This window comes from Musa acuminata, chromosome BXJ3-10, assembly GCF_036884655.1.
Source record: "Musa acuminata AAA Group cultivar baxijiao chromosome BXJ3-10, Cavendish_Baxijiao_AAA, whole genome shotgun sequence".
Taxonomy (NCBI): domain Eukaryota; kingdom Viridiplantae; phylum Streptophyta; class Magnoliopsida; order Zingiberales; family Musaceae; genus Musa; species Musa acuminata.
The window spans coordinates 27,355,879-27,375,747 of NC_088358.1; the positions used below are offsets into that span (position 1 = coordinate 27,355,879).

The following is a 19,869-nucleotide window of genomic DNA, read 5'->3' on the forward strand; positions in this document are numbered from 1 at the left end:
GGATATAATATGATACATAAAACTAAAAGCAATTTGAAATCAGTCTTGCAATATATTTTCTCTTCAATGCAACATAGATTTCATGTGGTCCATGAAACTTAAAAGAGATCCAATCGAGCATACTACAACAATGTTATCAATCAAGAACACAACAAATTTCAGACCGGAGACACCTTAGATCTCGATGATCTTGGTATCTGTGACAGAGTTGGCCTTGGCAATCACATCTCTTCCAGCAACATTGTAAACAAAACAACAGTCATGGACGTTGGACAGTTGGGAGTACCAGCATCAGCCACTAATTATATCTCAACAGCGGCACAGGATCCAGTAAGCCCACCATTTTCCAGCAAGTGGAGCAGCTGTGCTGAAATTAAATGCAGGTTGAGATTATTTGGTTAGAATTCCAATGGGGCTTTGGCACAACCAGAATTTTCCAGTGTCCCAAGCATCTGAATCATATTTCCTTCAACAACAAAGAAGAATGTACTGATGGTGGTACTGGACTGACTGGGAAGGAAAAAAAATGAGGAAGATGGTCGATACAATGACTGGTGTCAAATATTGGTCAGTACGGTGTGCTAGTTTGACCATAGACCAGTATAGACAATATGGTTGATACCAACTGGTATTTATTATTTTTCAAGGACATCAGGTGGTCTGGTTCAATATACCATCCAGTATACCAGTATCATACCAGCCTGATAGATTACCAAAAACAGTATCTGACTAGAGAGACAGAACGGATTCAAGAAAATATGATAATGAATTTAAGCTGAGAATGATTTTTCAGATTCAGCATTTGAGAAAATGTTGAGCTGCCGATGCTCATATAGTGAGAGCTATATGGTAAAATAAAAACCAAAGGAAAGAGCTTAAAATAATTGAGCTCGAGAAATCAAAATTTTCCTGTTCTCTGAAGAGATCAAGAGACAGAAAAGACTTGATCAGAACCATGAGAGCTTCTCGATTGGATCAAGTAGAATCAGGGTATAGTTGGGAACACAAGAGGTGACACAAACAGAGCACAACAGTGGTTGATGATAAGCTTTTATATAAAAAATAAATGAAAAGGCGATTCATTTGTTGTGTTACTTCCAAAGTCCAATATAGCAGTTCATGATATTTTGATGGATGTCAATCTTTAGACCTACCATTTGCAGGGGATGGATGAGCCTGTACTGATGGTATATACAGCAATTGCAAGCATATGATCAAGAACTAAGAGCTAGTTCACCAAATGAAGTGAAAGTTAGAGTTTATATTTATATTCTTATTTTGTTTGTTTGGGGACACCTAAATGCAACAAGTTATGGACATCTTACTAACAAAAATGAACAATAATTTCATATCAGCAATTTCCCGATACTTTTCAAATTTGACTGAGAAGTAATTCAAACCCTAATAGAATCCCTTTTTTTTCTACAGAAAAGCTATTGTTGCTCTTTTTTTTTTTTACTACATGAACAAAGTAGCTTCAACAGGAATATGGAGCGAAGACAATTTAGAATGCAAGAGTTATTCAAGTGACAAAAATGATAAAGTTTATGATATAGAATTCTAAAAGGTGCTTTCTTTACAATCCAGATAAATGAGGAGCTCGTAATTAACATCGCATAAATAATGTGTACCTACTAGTAGCATCTTTGATAAAAAGGAAGATTCTACTCATTTGCCACTGAAGGCCACAGATTTATCTGCCCCTGCAAGTGCGAGAGTTCCTGTATTATTAGTACAAAAAAATAAGATGAAGATTTGAATTCTGATTTTGTAGAAAAGATAAACCGAACGAATTCTAACTTGCCTAAATACCAAAATACTAATGATAACTTGTCTCATTTGAGGCGCTAGTTGTCAGCTGCAACAAATGATAATTTGCAATATTTTGGACCAGAAGAAGGGCAGCCAGATGAAACTGTTTCATCTTGCTTAATCTCATGGAAAAGATATGTCTTGTGATGATTTATTCAACCTGCAAACACATATCCACTACTTCCATACCCTCGTAAATAGATGTTAGGATTAGCAACCAAATTGCTGTGAGACTAAACCAAGAAACCGATGCAGAACAAGGCCAGAATTTGGTCGTTGAATATCAAACAACTTGAATCAGCTTGAATTTAGTATAACATCAGCAGGATTTAAATGTATAGCGACTGTTATGAATATCAAACAGGTGGGTTTACACGCATATTCACAGAAGTACAATGTGCAATATTCATTCTTTTATTTCATTAATTGCATATTCATGTGACGAAAAAGGATTTGCTGATTTGACCATAAACTCGCCCAGCAGATACAACATGCATGTTTCATGTAAGCATGCACAAAATTATATTTGTTGCAATCTTATGAAACCAAATCCAGTAAATCGAGATTGGCTATATCTTTTGCATCTAATAAGTTGGAACGATGTCGGCCTTGAGACTCGCGTTCTTCTAATACTCTTTGGATCGCATAATGACACCTGCAGAACGGTGAACAAAAACAAAAACCTGCATCAATGACAGATGAATCACATATCAAATGGTCTAATTTTTTTTAATCAAAAACAAGATTTACAAATCACAGTATAAGAATTAGGGAGATAGTACAAAATTGTTTATAATATACCAAATAAATGAAAGTTGCTATATTTTTTCAAATTCATGGCCTTTAGTTTCTAATCTTCCCTGGAATCAATTCTAGGAAGCAATGAACTACAGTCACATATACAAACGATTCAAGAAACCTGAAAAAATAAACTGAACCAAGGTTGTTTGGTTTGGTTTTGTGCAGTTCTTCTATATAAAATCAGTTTTGATTTCAAGCATAAAGACCAAAGATATTTGATCTGGTTTTGCTGTGGTTTCTCTTGCAGTTCAAATCAGTTTTAGACTTTTAGTTTCAGGCATAAAAACTGAAGACATTCAGTTCAGTTTTGGTTATTGTGCAATCTACACCATGGGATAGGAAACCAAGCTGCGTATATGTATTACACTGGATCAGATGGCTAAGTTAGCTAACGAGTTCTTATTTCTTAATCTTGGATCCCACAGAATCCAATTTGGTTATATGGATACCCATTCTTTACCACAGCCCCCAACACACATTCTTCCTTCTCTCCCTCTTTTCTCTCTCTTAAGAAATGATCAGATTTTTTTTTTTCCTTTTTTCTATATTTGCTTCCCTCTTTCATTACTTCAAGATTTCCATCCTCTTAATTTCATGTCCAAAAGTTGTGTAGCAAATAAAAAGATAAATGTTGTGTACATGTCCAAAAAAGATTGGTAGGCAGTTACCTCCAAGGGAGATGATCAATGAACATATGAGATGTAACTTTGATATCTCTGAAGCTTTCCCTCGTTGGCAGAAAAGCTCTATGATTATGGTCTCCCTCAAAAAGTTTCCAACTTTTCCAGAAAGGCAAAATACTTTTCGGTTCTCGTACTATATGAACAATGCAGCCTGGCAGAAACATTTCTGGTGGTTCTACCGGTACCTGCGTAGATGATGGTTGGTCCCCTATAAATTGGGTCATCCGATCCATGATTAAGCATGTGTCCTTGGAACTGACAGTTCTGCAGGAATTTGCTCTCCAGACATCAAAGTCTACCAAAACCTGTGTCTCTGAAGCATCATCATCAAACAAAGAAGAATCCTCCAGATAAAGATCTTGATTCATTTGGGCACTCACTACAGCAAAAATATAGAAATATATGTTACATAAGCCTAAACATTCGGACCTACTACAACCATCCACTAAAGGTAATCAACAGTAACGACTTCTAAATAACAGCATAAATAACCACCTGTGATTGGTTTGAATGGCCTCCTTTTAGAAACATGATTCTTTTCAGTAGCTGCCAAAGACGGTCTCATGGATGAGGCAGAAACATTATGGTTCTGCCCATCCTCGAGGTACTTGTTAACATGAAGGATTCTTCGAGCAAACTTTTGTATTATAGCTGAATCAGCCAAAGAATCATCTGAAAGAGCGTTAATTGCAGCAGAATGAAGCCTGAGGATTGAGTTGACTGAAAGGCGTGCAGAGAATTCATCATTGTAAACAATGCTGCAAAGAATTTAGAACTTGATAGTTAAAGGCCGTGTGCATGGGAACATATCCCCAAAGTAAAATTTTAACCATACTTACGTAGTAACAAAGTCTGTGCATGCTTCAGCTATGACAAAATCCACACAAGGAAGAGTTCCATAAGCATAGACATGTAAGTTCGGGTACCATCGATACAACTAATAGAAGAAAAATGAAATGATGTAAAGGGTAACAATCCATTTAATAGCACATTTGAACTTAAAAGGATTAAAATATCAAGCTCATTATGCAAGAAAAAACTAGATTTGGTATAAAAATAAAAATCAGAAAATAACCAAGAAATATGGACTTTTCACTCATAGTGAAAACCATATGGAAAAATTATTGAATGTACTAAGTATTCTAAACTGCAATACAGAATAGATTCAAAAACAACAACAACAACAACAACGTCATAATGAATCTTTTGCCGCTATTTAGAGTTGGGCCACATGAATCTTTTAACGTATTGAGCTCCATAGATAACAAAATCCTTAGTTAGATTAACGGCATTCAAGTCTTTATTAGTGATTTCTAAATAATCTCCTTAAGTCTCCCTCTGTCTTTCCATATACAATAACAATTAATTATGTCACCTCTCTCAAATACTGCATTTATAGACCTCCTCAGCATATATTTATACCATTTTATATGATTCTTCATCATTTTATCATCTACTGAAGATGCAATTAATTATTCATGAATAAAATCTTTTATCACTGGTAGCTCCTCACAACTACTGAACATCCTCTAACTCTTGTGGCGTATATCAACTAACAAAATCTCATTGAGATCTGTAAACTTTCTTGCGTATAAAAGTAACTGCTAAACTCGTATGAGAGTTCGAGGATCAATTGGTGCATTCAGAAAAGTTGCCTAAAATTTAACATGTGGAGAGTATTTGTCTGTCACTGGTTCATTGTTGTATTAGGTATTTACTGTTTTACCATGTTTAGAGGTTAAAGGTTTCTGAAAACATAAAAGTAAACTGATTAGGAAAAGAACTGATACACAGCATCATTCTGAACATCCTTTTGTAGAGAACACAAACAGAGCAAATGGAAAAAAGTAAACACAGTTATTAATCCAATGACCCACTTTTAGTTCATGTAAACATGATAAACCAGGTAAACACTTCACCAATATCCCACAAGACTGGCCAAAACTAAAAGAGGATAGCTTATTTAACTGTAGCAAATTCCTTCTATCATCTATTTAAATCTTTCTAAACAATGAGGAGAAAAATTAAACATTTACCATTGTACGGTCAAAATAACATAAAATTGCATTGTGAAATAATGTCTGCAAATACAATATGTGCATTTACAATAATGAACATTGAGTACTAGACTAAAGAATCTGGCAAGCCTCTGATACATAGAGGCTAACATATTTACTATTTTCTGAAAATATATAAGAAAAGAATCAAACAAATGGATCAGACATAATTTGTATACAATAATTCTTCAATTTGTAGGAAAGTGATAGAATTAAGCAATGCATCACAGAAGCTCTCATCAAAAGGTACTTACCCTTAGTCCTAAAAGTGTTGCAATAGCACCACCTAAAGAATGCCCCACAATATTAACTTCATATCCATGACATTCAGATCCAGGTCCCAACAACGACGCCAGAAATCCAGATATTTCAGATGGTGAGGCATCTGTAAGGTGCTGATATATAAGTACCAAATATAAACTAAACGAAATGTGTACATCAAAGACATCAGTTTCACTGGCATGCCATGTCCTGGTAAGCTGACACAGCATAAGCTGGCATCCATGCCATGAAATTTCATGTGATTGGACACTCATCACATGAAAACCCATGCTGACCTGTGGCTGCACCAGTTTTTACAAGCACATGAAATTCATGATCTACAAGAATGACATATGCTTGCTTTAGTTCATTTCTAAAGCAATGACCTGTGGCTGCACCAGAGTTTCCCAACATGCATGAGTTACACTTGCATTAGTTCATTTCTGAAAAGAAACATCCCATAGAGCAGTTAACAACCAAACATAGATATTCTTAAATGACCATGCAATTTGAAGAACTTGTTGTAGTGTACCAGATAAAATTTAAAATTTCACTAGAGAAGCCCGTAAGAAAATTTCCATTTAAAATAGCATAAGATTGATGCATTTCCTAAAAATTTGAAAATTCTAGCATGCACCGGCCATCATGATTCTGGACCGAGTTGACATTTGCTCTCATTGTCCATTTCTAATGGAACAACTAAGTGAATTCCCCGTTTACCCTACATGTATTAAGCTTCTTGATGAAGGTGTTCAAGATTAAAGTTCTACAAGATCTTGTCGCAAACTGTCAACCTACTATAAAGTCCTTACTAATTGGTGACATTCTGAGTAAGGAAACTTGAGCTATAAGTGCAGATTACAGTGAAGATAGTTATCTAGAATGAGAGCATTTCCAACTTAGAAACATACTATTTGAGCGACCAAACAAGACTCACCCCTGTATGTCATCTCAAGTTGAGAATACAGACCAAGCAACAAATTCCTTCATCCCTCAAAGTAAATTCAACAGGAAGCACAATAAGATCTTAACACCATGCATGGTCTAAAGGTCCTTTAATTATATTCCAATAAACAAAAAGACATAGCAAAGAGTTTAGGTTCTTCCTAGGAGATATATAATATTCATCAGTTAAAACAAAGGCCATCACCAAATAAGCTGATGCAGAACAATTTTATCACAAAACACTGAGTTCCAAAAGTTATATTAGTGGATTGTTTAATTTCTTATAGAGTATTTCCGAAATGCATGAAAATAATTTAGTCATAAGCATATCAAAGAGTAAAGAAAAACTGAAGATAGCAGATTGAGTAATTGAAATATGAAATAAATTCCTGACCTTTGTCTCCATGTTCGCCATCAATTTGCATGAAAAGTTCCCTGGCAGACTCAACAATCCCTGCATGTCCATAATGTGGGAAAGAAGAAAGAACTTTTTGTCTCTTAGCTGAAGGTAAATGTTCACTACTGCATAAAGTGAATAAATTGAGTTTCAGTTGACTTGATAGAGCATGGAGGATGCAAAAATATAAACAAGACAAACCAGATCATCAAGAATCTCAACTATTTGGATCTAGTACATGGATTTTTTTTTCTTTTTTTATGTCTGGAGATCTATTGAAGGAAACATCAGTTGAGAAACTAGAAGCCATCAAATCTTTTCATTTTTGTTTCTAATAAAATGCATTCGAGCAATAGTAGTGGATGAATTCACTAAGGATTTTCCTAATAAACTTGTGCATATTGTTTGCTAATGAATATGTACATTCATAATTCATTGACAAAAAAGGGTCAAATTTGGGAACATTTACAGGTCCTGTCTAGCCATCTCTGAGTTAATGTAAATCCAAGTGCACAATGAAATTTGCAAAATCTCTTAGTAAATGAATTTTGTGTCTTGACCACTATCTGTGCTCGATAAAGTAAAAGAAAGAAGAGCATTCATAACATTAAATAGACCTTGATCTAGAGGAAATGATTAAGGATGTTCTATATTCTCTAGTTCCATCAGCATTTTTTTTATTATCTTCATTACGAAACTTGTCCAGTATAATGACAAGATTTGTTAAGGAATATATACATGACAATGTAGGAAGATATGGAGGATATACAATCAAGAATTAAGGTACAAATATGACGAATAAAGAATTTAAAAGAAAGTGATGAATATTAGTGGGCCAAGGGCAATCATGGACATGTTAAAAGTCGGAGGAAAGAGATGCTAATTTCATCTGAAACATACATAAATCCACATAAACATGTTAAAGGTCAGAGTTAGAGTGGATCAAATTAGATTAAGCATGGATTTACGTGCCTGAATCAGGAATCAGGTTAAAGCAGACAATATATTTAAAATATTTTCTCTCGAGGATAACTGTCACTTTGAGTAAAAAAATTTAGACTAATTAACGGAACCATACCAGAATCCTGACATCAACTAACCATCTGTGTTCGTTAAACAGGTTCACAAAGAAGGTAACACAAATCCTGGAACTTCTAGAATAAATCTTCTTTCATCGTGCCATATGTAGCAATCAGAAGGCCTGCTAACTCATCTTCCAACAACAATAGATGTACCATATAGGTACAGCATAATGACATGAAAGGCAGTGAACCAATTAGGAATAGTGATTTAAAAAGCGCTAGGCGCCAAAAGGCGCCAAGGTCCAAAAACGCCCGAGGCGCTAGGCGCTCGCCCGAGCGAAGCGAGGCGCTAAAATATAAAAATATAAAATATAATTAATAAATATAATTATTTAAAATTTTAAATAAAAATATAAAAATATATAATATAATTAATAAATATAATCACATTAATAGTATAAACCTGCTGACGGAGAAACGAGGAAGCAGTGGCGAGCGGCGGCGGGCGACGGCAGCAGCAGCGAGCGGCGGCAGCAGCAGCAGCAGCGGCGAGCGGCGGCAGCGGGAAAGGGAAAGGGAGCGGAAGGCGCGAGCAGCGGGAGGCCTCGAGGGAGGCGCGAGCAGCGGGAAGGCTCGCGGGAGGGCTCGCAGGAGGCGAGAGGGCTCGCGGGAGGCGCGAGCAGCGGGAGGGCTCGCGGGAGGCGTGAGCAGCGGGAGGGCTCGAGGGAGGCGCGAGTAGCGGGAGGGCTCGCAGGAGACACGAGCAGCGAGAGGGCTCGCGGGAGGCGCGAGCAGCGAGAGGGCTCGCGGAAGGGCTCGCAGGAGGCGCGAGCAGCGAGAGGGCTCGCGGGAGGCACGAGCAGCGGGAAGGCTCGCGGGAGGCGCGAGCAACGACAGCGGCAGCGAGCGACGAGATCGCGATCGGGATCGGGATCGGGATCGAGAGCGGCAGCGGCAGCAGGTTAGTGTTGGGTTAGGGTTAGGTTAGGGTTAGGGTTGGGGTTATATCGGTTTAGTTGGTTCGATTGAACCAACTAACAACCGAACCAGGACCGAACCAGAACTAAAATTCTGGTTCAGTCGCCTTGGTTTACCCAGGCGCTCGCCCGAAGCGCCCAGCGCCTGGGCTCGGGCGAGCGCCCAGGCGGCGCCTGTTTGAAGCGCGCCGCCTGGGACATTAGCGAGGCGCTCGGGCCTCGCCTCGCCTCGCCCGAGCGCCTAGGCGAGCGCCTGAGCGCCTTTTGCAATCACTGATTAGGAAATGTTTCTTTATTGATGACTCTGATGTCAAAATATAGAAACATGATGTGGATCAATCAACGAACTATAAGACATATTTACATACAACAAAATGTATCATCTAGAACTATATGCATTATTTTGCTCATCAAATAAGAAACTATTAAGATGAGGTATTGCCGCACCAATATAAAGCATTAGTGGAACAATCAAACAGAGACGACAAGGGATATGGATAGATAATAGTTACTTTATCAGACCGTCCAAATCCTCCACAGTTAGGGCGCACTCCCTGCATAAACCATCAGTTATGAGATCTTCAGGCGTCTCAGTTCCACGTATAGCAATTACTATGGTCTTTTTATCATGCAGAACCACAACAAAGTAAGCAGCCTCCCGCTTTGTCTACAATGTCAGCAAAGGAAAGAGATGTCAGATGGAACAGAGATACCAAAATTATCAAAAGATTTTCATAAATATAATGCATGATTTGACACCAATTTCAAAGGAGTTGAGGTACAATTGCAACCAATAAGAAAAACTAGAGCTTTCCAATAGTTAACAGGAGCAGAGTTAACAGGAGCAGACATGGTCACTATTGCCAAATCATCCAATTTCAAGTATCTAACGATTGCATACTCCATAACTAACTTAAATCAGACATCTCCCACATCATGTTGTATCAGGAATCATGGGCACTAGTGAAGAAGAATCCAAGCATCAACTAATGTTTTTGTGACATGCAAGACAACTGAAAAAACGTACAACACTCGTTTTATTCAGGAACAATAAGTGGTGCATCTTGTGAGATTATGATTGGAAAGAGTCATCTCCCTCCTAATTTACAACAAGAAATTGCCTAGGTATCTGTAAAATGCTGAACCTCCTGCAGCTCGGCTAAGATATCAAAATGCATTACCAAATTATAACAGAAAGTGTGTCAAAAGAAACTGTTTCATGATCATGAAATAATAATGACTCAAAGAACTATTTTTTCTGTGAAAAGTTATCATTGCTCATTCATATTTACCTGATAACATTTTCTAAATGGTAACAAGACATTGAAACAATCCCTATTTTTCTAAGAAAAAAATGTGAAGACACATCTGTCTCTATCTCATTATGAAAATAGAAATGAAGCTTATTTTTTAAAAATAAGAATCTCATAAAACATGTTCCAAAAATTCAGAATACAGTTTTGCTAGACTTAAAAGCATCAATGCAGTCAGTTAGAACTTCTTTGTTGTGATTGTTAGAATTTCATTTAGTGCACAGACACTAGATATTTAAACCTATTATTCTCGTGTCAACTTAAATGAACTGCTGTCAGTGTTAAAGGGTCATATGAAAAATAAAGGCAACTTCCCATTTTCATTCTAATAATCATGGGTTAAAAAAATTATGATGTAGTCATGATAAATGTGATGATGCAGCAACAAATAAATACATTTAAGTTTTTAATGACAATTGACAACTAGCTGGAGGGAAAACTCAAATGCTTTCAGTTGCCTACTTTACTACCTCAAGTCGCAATTTTATATATTATGCAAAATGCAGCCATCCTCCCAGATCATGACCATGATATAGACATCAAAACAAATTTTAGGATAGTAAAAAGGAAGTATTCAAAGGAAAATCAGGCTTTGCAGGTGGAAGGTTGTGACAGTGAATGCTGGCCTAGTACAATCACAAAGTTTTGTGCCATTCCAAAGGTGTTATGAAGACTCTCTACAATGCACATTACTCTTGTCAGTTGGCACATGCCCATAAAACGATATCTTGATGGTTGGAACAAAACTAAGTTTTGTGCAAGCAAAACTGAAAATCTTAGTGGTAATAGGTGAACCAAATGAACTATGCCAAAAGTGCTCTTTTACCATATCATAACCAGCAGTCTATAGTCATGTTAGTTAATGGCTTGTTTCAGTGAGCACAGGAGGACAATGCTAATTATATTATGCTGTCAAAACATAACAAAAACACTACTGTGCTGACTATTTTTAAAGCCTCAATTTGACAATGTGCAACACACATAGTGCAGAAAATTTAATGCCTTTCCTAGTTCTTGGTGAGATACTACTTAAGTAACCTTACTTGACTAACTCGACCCTTACGAAGAGCTTTAGGTGGTAGATTGACAAATTTAAGAAAGGCTGCTGCATGTCCACGCCACCAGTTATCACCTTCAAGTAAAGGTCGCCTATTAAGGAAAACCTAAGAAAGGGTTAGTAACTGCAAATCAATATAGACTACAGAAATCTCATCGGCTAGGTATTCAATGACATGCATATAAATGCAGAATTCTATCAGGCTGATAGAATGCTTCAATAAGACAATTAAGTCATCATCGGAAATAGCACTTCAAACTTGGCAAGCATGCAAATTGACGAGGAAAAAGGGTGTGGCACGAACATAGTGTATGCATTCTTGGTCAATGATGTACAGCTGGTACAGCATACAGGTAAATGTGTTTTATCAGTCGAGAAGTAATATCACAGTCTAACATTTCAAGGGTAAAATAGTTTCTTTTCATTTCAAGGTTATATACAGTTCATTCTTGGCAATAACTCTACTCTAGAATAACAAATGTATATGAAACAATTCCAGATATCTCATGGAGAAACTGAAACCTGTCACGAGCCCAGGGAGTCAAAAATCCTTGTCTATAAAGCCATGCACAGGGAAACAAGATGGGGTTTCGACCAAAATCAAGCAGCGGTCCCTGCATCAAGACCTGGACATTAGAAAATATTCTTAAGAAAGCATGAGTTTCAGAGAACTTTGGAGATAACTGTGTAAGCGGCTTCAGCGAACTGATGGAAGAATGCTGCCTTTTGAACAAGTATATCAGGTGCATCCAGAAGCTCATCATGCAAATTTTGCATTTGTTTGTGGCTTTGCAAGAGAGCAAGTCCTGAGGAAGGGCATTAAAGAAAAAAAGAAGAAACAGCATATTTAAGTATGAAAAGGGTAAAGAAATTTAGATGTGCAGAAGAAACATAAAAGTATTTCAAAGATATTTTGTTAAAAAGGAATCTTGATCAGATGAAAATGGCACAAGAACCATAATATTCTAAGAGAGTTTTGATGAAAATCTTGATTTTAAAAAACTTTTTAATAATCTTATTTACAAGGTTCGCAATACCGTACCGTACCGGTATTTTGACCTGGGCTCGGTACCGGTATGGTACGGTATACTGAGCAGTACACCCAAGTGTGCTGAGTACTGTAGCACTGATACAGTGCTATAGTGCACTCGGACCGGTAACAGGCGGTTTGCGTACCGACAACCTGTCGGACCGGTACGTACCGCCCGTACCGGGCGGTACGGTTCGGTACGGCAGACCCTGCTTATTTATGCTCTGAATGACTTGCAAATGGGTTACTACTAATGGTCAAGATCCATAACTTCCAAAGTGAGCTAGTTGCATATGCAGGAGCCAGATTGTGACCCATGCAACCCACCATTGCTTATTGCAAAAGTCAAGAACATTCTATTGATGCATTCACAGCAGTGATTGCAAAAGGCGCTCGGGCGCTCGCCTAAGCGTTCGGGCGAGGCGAGGCGAGGCCCGAGCGCCTCGCTAATGTCCCAGGCGGCGCGCTTCAAACAGGTGCCGCCTGGGCGCTCGCCCGAGCCCAGGCGCTGGGCGCTTCGGGCGAGCGCCTGGGTAAACCAAGGCTGGTTCGGTTGTTAGTTGGTTCAATCGAACCAACTAAACCGATATAACCCCAACCCTAACCCAACACTAACCTGCTGCTGCTGCCGCTCTCGATCCCGATCGCGATCTCGTCGCTCGCTGCCGCTGCTCCCGCTGCCGCTGTCGCTGCTCGAGCCTCCCGCGAGCCCTCTCGCTGCTCGCGCCTCCTGCGAGCCCTCCCGCTGCTCGCGCCTCCCGCGAGCCCTCTTGCTGCTCGCATCTCCTGCGAGCCCTCCCGCTGCTCGCGCCTCCCGCGAGCCCTCCCGCTGCTCGCGCCTCCCGCGAGCCCTCTCGCCTCCTGCGAGCTCTCCCGCGAGCCTTCCCGCTGCTCGCACCTCCCTCGAGGCCTCCCGCTGCTCGCGCCTTCCTCTCCCTTTCCCTTTCCCGCCGCCGCTGCTGCTGCTGTTGCTGCTGTCGCTGCCGCCGCTCGCTGCCGTTGCTGCCGCCGCCGCTCGCCGCTGCTGCCGCCACCACTCGTCGCTGCTTCCTCGTTTCTCCGTCAGCAGGTTTATACGGTTAATGTGATTATATTTATTAATTATATTATATATTTTTATATTTTTATTTAAAATTTTAAATATTTATATTTATTAATTATATTTTATATTTTTATATTTTAGCGCCTCGCTTCGCTCGGGCGAGCGCCTAGCGCCTCGGGCGTTTTTGGACCTTGGCGCCTAGCGCTTTTTAAATCACTGATTCACAGAATATCCAACCACTTAAATCCAATTCAAACCTTCTTGAAGCTGTAATTCTTAAGTTGAAGTTGAAACATAAGAACAAACCTGTCTCTAGATGGAGGCACAGAGCATTCTACTTAACATCTTGTATTCTCTAGAATAACTTAGCTAGTAGATGGCCACTAAAGCCAAAATGGATCAATTCAGAGGACAAAGCTACTTCACAAGAAAATCAGAAGGCCAAGACATTCATCAAGTTACAGAGGCAACGACAAACTGCTAAGCCAAATGCAGACTGGAAGATATAGTAATTTATAATAGTTTGTTTAATGCAAGCTTAGGGTCCCATTAAACATTTAATGATGGGTTTTAAACTTTGAAATGAGCTTTGTTTTCAATGACTCCAGCCAATAGACCACCCTGTTAAATTGGAAGTGAGATTTACACGAGTCCATTGATTGGTTTTTACCAGCTTTAGTTTAAGTATTAATTGAATCAGGTTTAAACTCACACTGGACTTCATTTATCGAAATAGAGAAAGTTGTAGTACTAGTATATCCCTAGAGATAGATCTTTAAGCCAATGGTCAAGAACCTTCCACCACAGTCCATCTCCCAATTTTCACCTCAAAACTTCTCCAATCCCCCCTCCCCCTCCCCCCCAACACACACAAAGCTAATTGTTGTGTATTCTAACATTGTAAGTTAGGAATCTATTCTGTTGGATGTGCAGTGGGGCATTCTTTGCCATTATTTTTTCCCAGCATCATAACTCCTGCTATGGTCTACCAAAGTAAAGCATAAGCTGGTTGTTTCTCTCTCTATAACAGCAGAACTCTCCTAGTATCTGTCAGGTCATCCACCCTACATATTTTTATCTAATATAGAAATCTGTCCCTCTCTGTGGCCTTCCGGATAGCAATTCTCCTTTTTTTTCCCCTTAATCTGCTGAAAAAAAAAATTGACCACTGAAAAAAAAGTTGTAGAAAATAAAACCAAATATACACAGAAAGAATAGGGAGGAAATATAAATTTTAATAAACAAGTGTACCTAAGCTAAACATAGGAGTGGCCGTTGAGGTTGCTACCATTTAATGGCAAGTGACCCAGATGAGAAGAAAAGATAATTGTTGGGGCACTAAAATTTATCTAAAAGTTTATGGATCTTTTGAGGTAACAAGATCGATCTAAAGAATGGATCTTGCAACCATAGAACTCTTGGGACACATAGATCAAGGTCATCTCACAAAAGATTAGTGCTTACAACTACAAAGACCAACGATCACTTCTGACGAACACAGGAAAGACATATTAACATAAACAATGCCAGCTAGTCCATGTACAAACATTATCAAATATCAGCTATAAAAAAATTAGGTAATCTTTGCCTAAGATAGTTTCTTCAAGATCCACTATTCAAAAATGATGTTAGAATGCAATTAGACATTTAGTAGTTCCACCTAGACTCTCTCAACCACACCTTTATTGCAGACATGCAAGATACTGATGTTCTCGAAGTGGACTTACATATTCCTTTAAAATTAATTATACAAGATTACAAGGTACCAACCAATATTTTCATATAGACAGGAAAAGAAATTATATACTGCTAAGAGTAAGTTTAAATTTTAAAACTTGGGAAGACAACTTAAACACTAGACAATCCACTTGAAGCAACCTCATTGCTAAGTATAGACCTGTTTATTCAGCACAGTAATTGTCCAATCAGAAACTATAATGTAGTGCTATGATCAGTATTTAAACCATTGGTAACATGAAACGACCAAATCACAAGTGAACAAGAAGATGTTGATGCATTCAAAAATAACAAGTGGATAGCATAAGAAATTACACATCAACTTATTAAATGTTGAAATATTGCTCTGTATGACGAAAATGGACCTATCAAAAGTTCAAGATGTCCAGTTCCTGATGCACGATATGCCACAAGATCACCTACGAGCCTTGCAACAGAGTAAACCTCATCTTCTTCCAAAACACTCCTGGATAAACAATGAGAAAAAGTTAATTTGCAAACTATAATTATTACTGTAAAAAGCCAAATTACTGAAACAACCGTACAAGTACTTAACACGTCCTAGGCAGCACAAAGCTTCCCGAATTCCATGATCAAATACCTCCCGGTAGTGTGCTTTCCAGGCAGTATCATGCGTTGAATAAAATGATCTCCATCTCAAAACATCAGATCCCGTAAAGCACTGTATGAGGATCACAAGCCACACCAGTAGAAGAAAGGAAACAACTAAAGTTTTCTTCCATGCTTGGTTGACAGTATCCTGTCCTAAAGCACCATCATGAGAATCAATAAAACAAAGTTAGCCATGAAGAGGAAGGAGGCATAAAACATGATAAGAGTGTACTGTGTAAAAAGATACCATGTTGTACATTATCATGAACCATAAATTAAGAAACATAAACCTTTAATTCATTAAAGTAAATAATTATAAACTGACTGAGAAGCAGGGTGTGTCTTGTTCACGAAAATTTGCAACGTTTTGTGTTGAAGTCATCCCAACTCCCAAGTTGTTTGTAAATGAAAAAAATTGAAACAATCATTAACAACAAACGAATAACTCGTTATCAAAGGCAAATTAATTACAGAACTCATGTTGTTTTCTGATTAAGGACAAGTGAACCCAACATCATGAGTTAAAGAAAACATCTTTTCTTGCATGGCGCTTTAAGCTTCAAAGCAAGGAACAGATGGATATTCCAAGGAATGTTGGTGAATGTCATCATGGACAAGGGCACCTGGAAATTTGATTAAGTAGAGGATTAATGTGACCAGATGAAATTCAAAAAATCTTAAATATTTGTGATAAGATCAAATACCTCCTTTTGCATGTTGCTAACAGAAATAAATTAACGGAATTTCCATATCTTTGTTTCAACAAATAGATTCAGTTGATAATGATTGCCTCAAAAAATAATCTTAGTTGATAATGACACTTCAGCACTACAAACTACACAAAACAGAACCTATGCTTCGTTTAGTTGATAATGACAAGAAATTGCTTGATTACAGTAAAGAAAAAAATATTTAACTTTGAGAATGGTAGGGAGTCGTAAATGTGAGAAAGGTCACAAAATCAGACCATAGGAAAAATTCAGTGAGTTATTTATACACAGAGCCCCTTCAAAAAATCCCAAACTAAAATAAACTCTAATGACCATCTTAAAAGTTGTAATAAAACAAAGGCAACTCAAACTAGCCCAAACACATTTTGAAGGAAAACAAAACAAATAAATAATCATAACAATCTTAATCTAACACTAAGCAACATCAAAAGAACTCCATGAATCACTAGATGAAAGATGAAGATGCCTTAAAATCTGGCATCATTAGATACAAGCTTCTGGGAATGCAACATCATTGGCATATATTAATGCAGAACTAGTGTTGGTAAACAACATCTATGTTTTATCTCTCTTACTATTAAATCGTAGCAAGTTAAACCAACAATTTTTACATCTTTGCTAGAAGTATTTGACATTCCAACAATAAAAACAAGGAACTATTATTCAATTGGAACACTAACGTTTGCTTCAATAATCAGTTTCTACTTTCAAAATTGTAAATTTCTAATGAGAATTAACTTGATATTTGATAGGGGAGATATTCACCCCCCAATTGCAGCTCAACACATGGCGGCGCATCAGCACAGAGAGTGGAGCCTAGCCAATAATGCATCCATCTAAGGTAAGTCACAATAAAGAATCCAACGTGAAATATTCCCTCGGGCCAAGCCCACCATAAAAGTCCTGATGTGAGTCACTTTCCACCGCAGGACTAACTTGAGTGTCAGAGGGACCTCGTTAGGCACCGTACTCGACCTTGATCTTCGTGCAGGTCGATCATTAGGCAGACGCCTGAGCTGCCTCCTCAGCCGCGTTGAGCCTCTTGTGCACATGGTCTTGGACTGAATCGGGCAGATTCGGACATTACCGACATCCACCACATCAATATTTATCTTTTCATAAAGCTTTTGACTTGAAAATCGCCTACAAGCATAGAGCTATAATAGATATATAGTGCATACAGTTTTTCAATCGGTTCCAGCCTAATTATGATATAACTGAAAAAGATTGTTCCAATATTTTGATGAAAGCAATAGGCATAACATGTACAAGTTAAACTTATCAAGATAGAGTATGGAAATGAGATAATTACCTAAAAAGCAGGATGTAGATCTTCCACCATAAGATATATCAGTCAATACAATGAACATTAGGTAGATGGCTCCAAGAAATTGAAGCACTGTGACCACCATTCCAAATCTGGTCCAGCAAAGCCATCTTTTGTACCGCAACTACACAACAAAAGAAAGACACCATGAGACTATAACCACAAATAAGTTAACAAGAACTAAAGTATACGAAGTAAAAGAACAGCATGACAAAAGTATAGAAAGTGTGCTGCCTAAAGGTTTGTAACATGGCACAACCTAAACGTTTATGACTATTTGCAATGAGATCAAAACACTATAACCTGTCGACATTGATAAGTGAAGAAAATTTCCAATTCAAACATAAATTGCATCATTTGAAGCGCATCTTCTAATTGATAAGCCCATAGATCAAAGACAACACTTCAAAACCCATCCAAGAAACTTCAAAAAGAAAAACAGTAAGTTATACTAAAATAGCAAGACGTGCACTCAAAACCAACTCAGAAAACTTCAGAAAGAGGAAGCACAAGCGATCTTTCTGGGTTTATAAGAAAACGCGCTCAACAACCATCCAAGAAGCTCAAAGATAAAAGACAAAGTGATGGAAAACGGAATACCCGTCTGTCATTGCGGACAACCGCATCGACGGTTGCGGAGTCAGTAGGACAACTAACGATTATCTCGGCCGTCTCTTGCTGTGCCTTGCCAGCGCCGACCATGGCGACGACCCTAATGCCGGCGATCATGGTTGACGCGGCAAACGGCAGCTTTTCCTCGGCGGAGCAACCGGAGAGAAGATAAACCATCAAGAAACACCCAAGGAGGACCACGCCAATATTCCAAGAACCAAGGAGGAAGGAGGCCCATCGCACCCTCCGGATCTTGGCGACGAAGGTTGTCCGCTCAGCCGCGAGATCGCCGACCATGTGACCGGCGGAGCGGAATAACCTCAGCCAGGCGAGGCAGCCGGAGAGGGCGGCGAGGTGGCGTAGGCGGGGGAGGGGGGAGACGAGGGGGAGGAGGGGTTTGGGCGAGGGCCTTTTAGTCATCCTGACGAGACTCCGCCATGGGGTTTCTCGTTGGGGAGTGGGGGGTTGGGGGAAACAGGGAAGCGGAGAACCAAGCCGTCCAACTTATATATATACCCTCAACATAATTTTATTTACGTGTCGACCCCTTTCAAGTGCGTATAGAGGATATCTGTGTATCAACCTGCCCTTCAACAAATATGTACGTTTACAACGTCTCAACATATTCGTATTTATGTACAAACCTCCCTATAGTATAATATGATATTGTATAAAAACCCCTCAACATATTTGTACTTCACGATGAACCCGTCCGAAGTGGCCATTTGGACCACCATTCAAACCTTATCCTGTCGCGTGTTCAATGTATAAACGCTTCTCAAGTGTGTATTTGTACCTTTATAATTATCTCCTTTAAGTTGTATAATATTAAAATTGGCGATGAAATTGTTTTTATAGTTGAAGGCAGTTATTATTTTTTAGGATAATAATTGATTTTTTAAGAAAATGGCAAGCGACGTACCCGCCTCTCCCTTCGGAAGAAGTCATCCTCAAGCGAGGCCTCGTCGGTGGCGCCGATGGCGATCGCCGTCAGCTCCTGAGCGACAGCCATGCCCACCATGGCCGCAATCCTCGCGACGGCCAAGGAGGACGTCAAGCCCACAGCCGCCATCTCCCTGGCGCCGCACCAGCGGCGCCGCATCACGCCCATGAGAGCCGCCCCCAATGTGGCCTCGGCCAGTCTGATGGCTCCCGTGGCCACCGTTACCCGTCTCACGCCATGAAGGCCGAAGAGCTCCATTAGGCTTTCTCGTTCGGATAACAGAACAGATGAGAGCGGAAGGACGGAGGCCATAATTTGAAGAGGCTTCGAGGCAGCACTACTTTTCGTCTTTCCTCGGACAGGAATGACTTGTTAGGTGCACATGAAGCTCTTTCTTAGATGTTGTCTATGATCGAAGTAATCAGGAAAACAATAGAATTCCTTCTTTAATTCCTCTTAATATAGCAAATAAAGAAGATACATTTTTATAAAGGGAATCATAAGATTTTT

At 39.0% G+C, this 19,869-nt stretch overlaps 1 protein-coding gene across 6 annotated transcripts; it reads right to left on the reverse strand.

Annotated features, from left to right (window-relative positions):
• Positions 1-17: 17 nt before the first annotated feature.
• Positions 18-19,671, reverse strand: LOC135651774 (uncharacterized). 6 transcript variants are annotated; one of them, XR_010501929.1, is made up of 16 exons: positions 18,405-18,863; positions 17,790-17,928; positions 15,680-15,899; positions 15,500-15,600; positions 12,010-12,131; positions 11,848-11,939; positions 11,312-11,417; positions 9,468-9,622; positions 6,954-7,081; positions 5,608-5,738; positions 4,136-4,233; positions 3,792-4,054; positions 3,282-3,675; positions 1,805-2,467; positions 1,636-1,703; positions 18-367 (listed from the first exon to the last, which is right to left on the reverse strand). XR_010501929.1 is itself a non-coding variant. In XM_065172193.1 (14 exons), the coding sequence occupies exons 1-14, from the start codon at positions 19,669-19,671 to the stop codon at positions 2,350-2,352; spliced, it is 2,400 nt and encodes a 799-aa protein (XP_065028265.1). In that variant the 3' UTR covers positions 18-2,349. The 6 variants fall into 6 exon arrangements, 2 of the variants coding, with proteins under 2 accessions (XP_065028265.1, XP_065028264.1); XR_010501927.1 differs by having other exon boundaries at positions 1,632-1,703; XR_010501926.1 differs by having other exon boundaries at positions 18-1,703.
• Between the last annotated feature and the right edge of the window lie 198 nt (positions 19,672-19,869).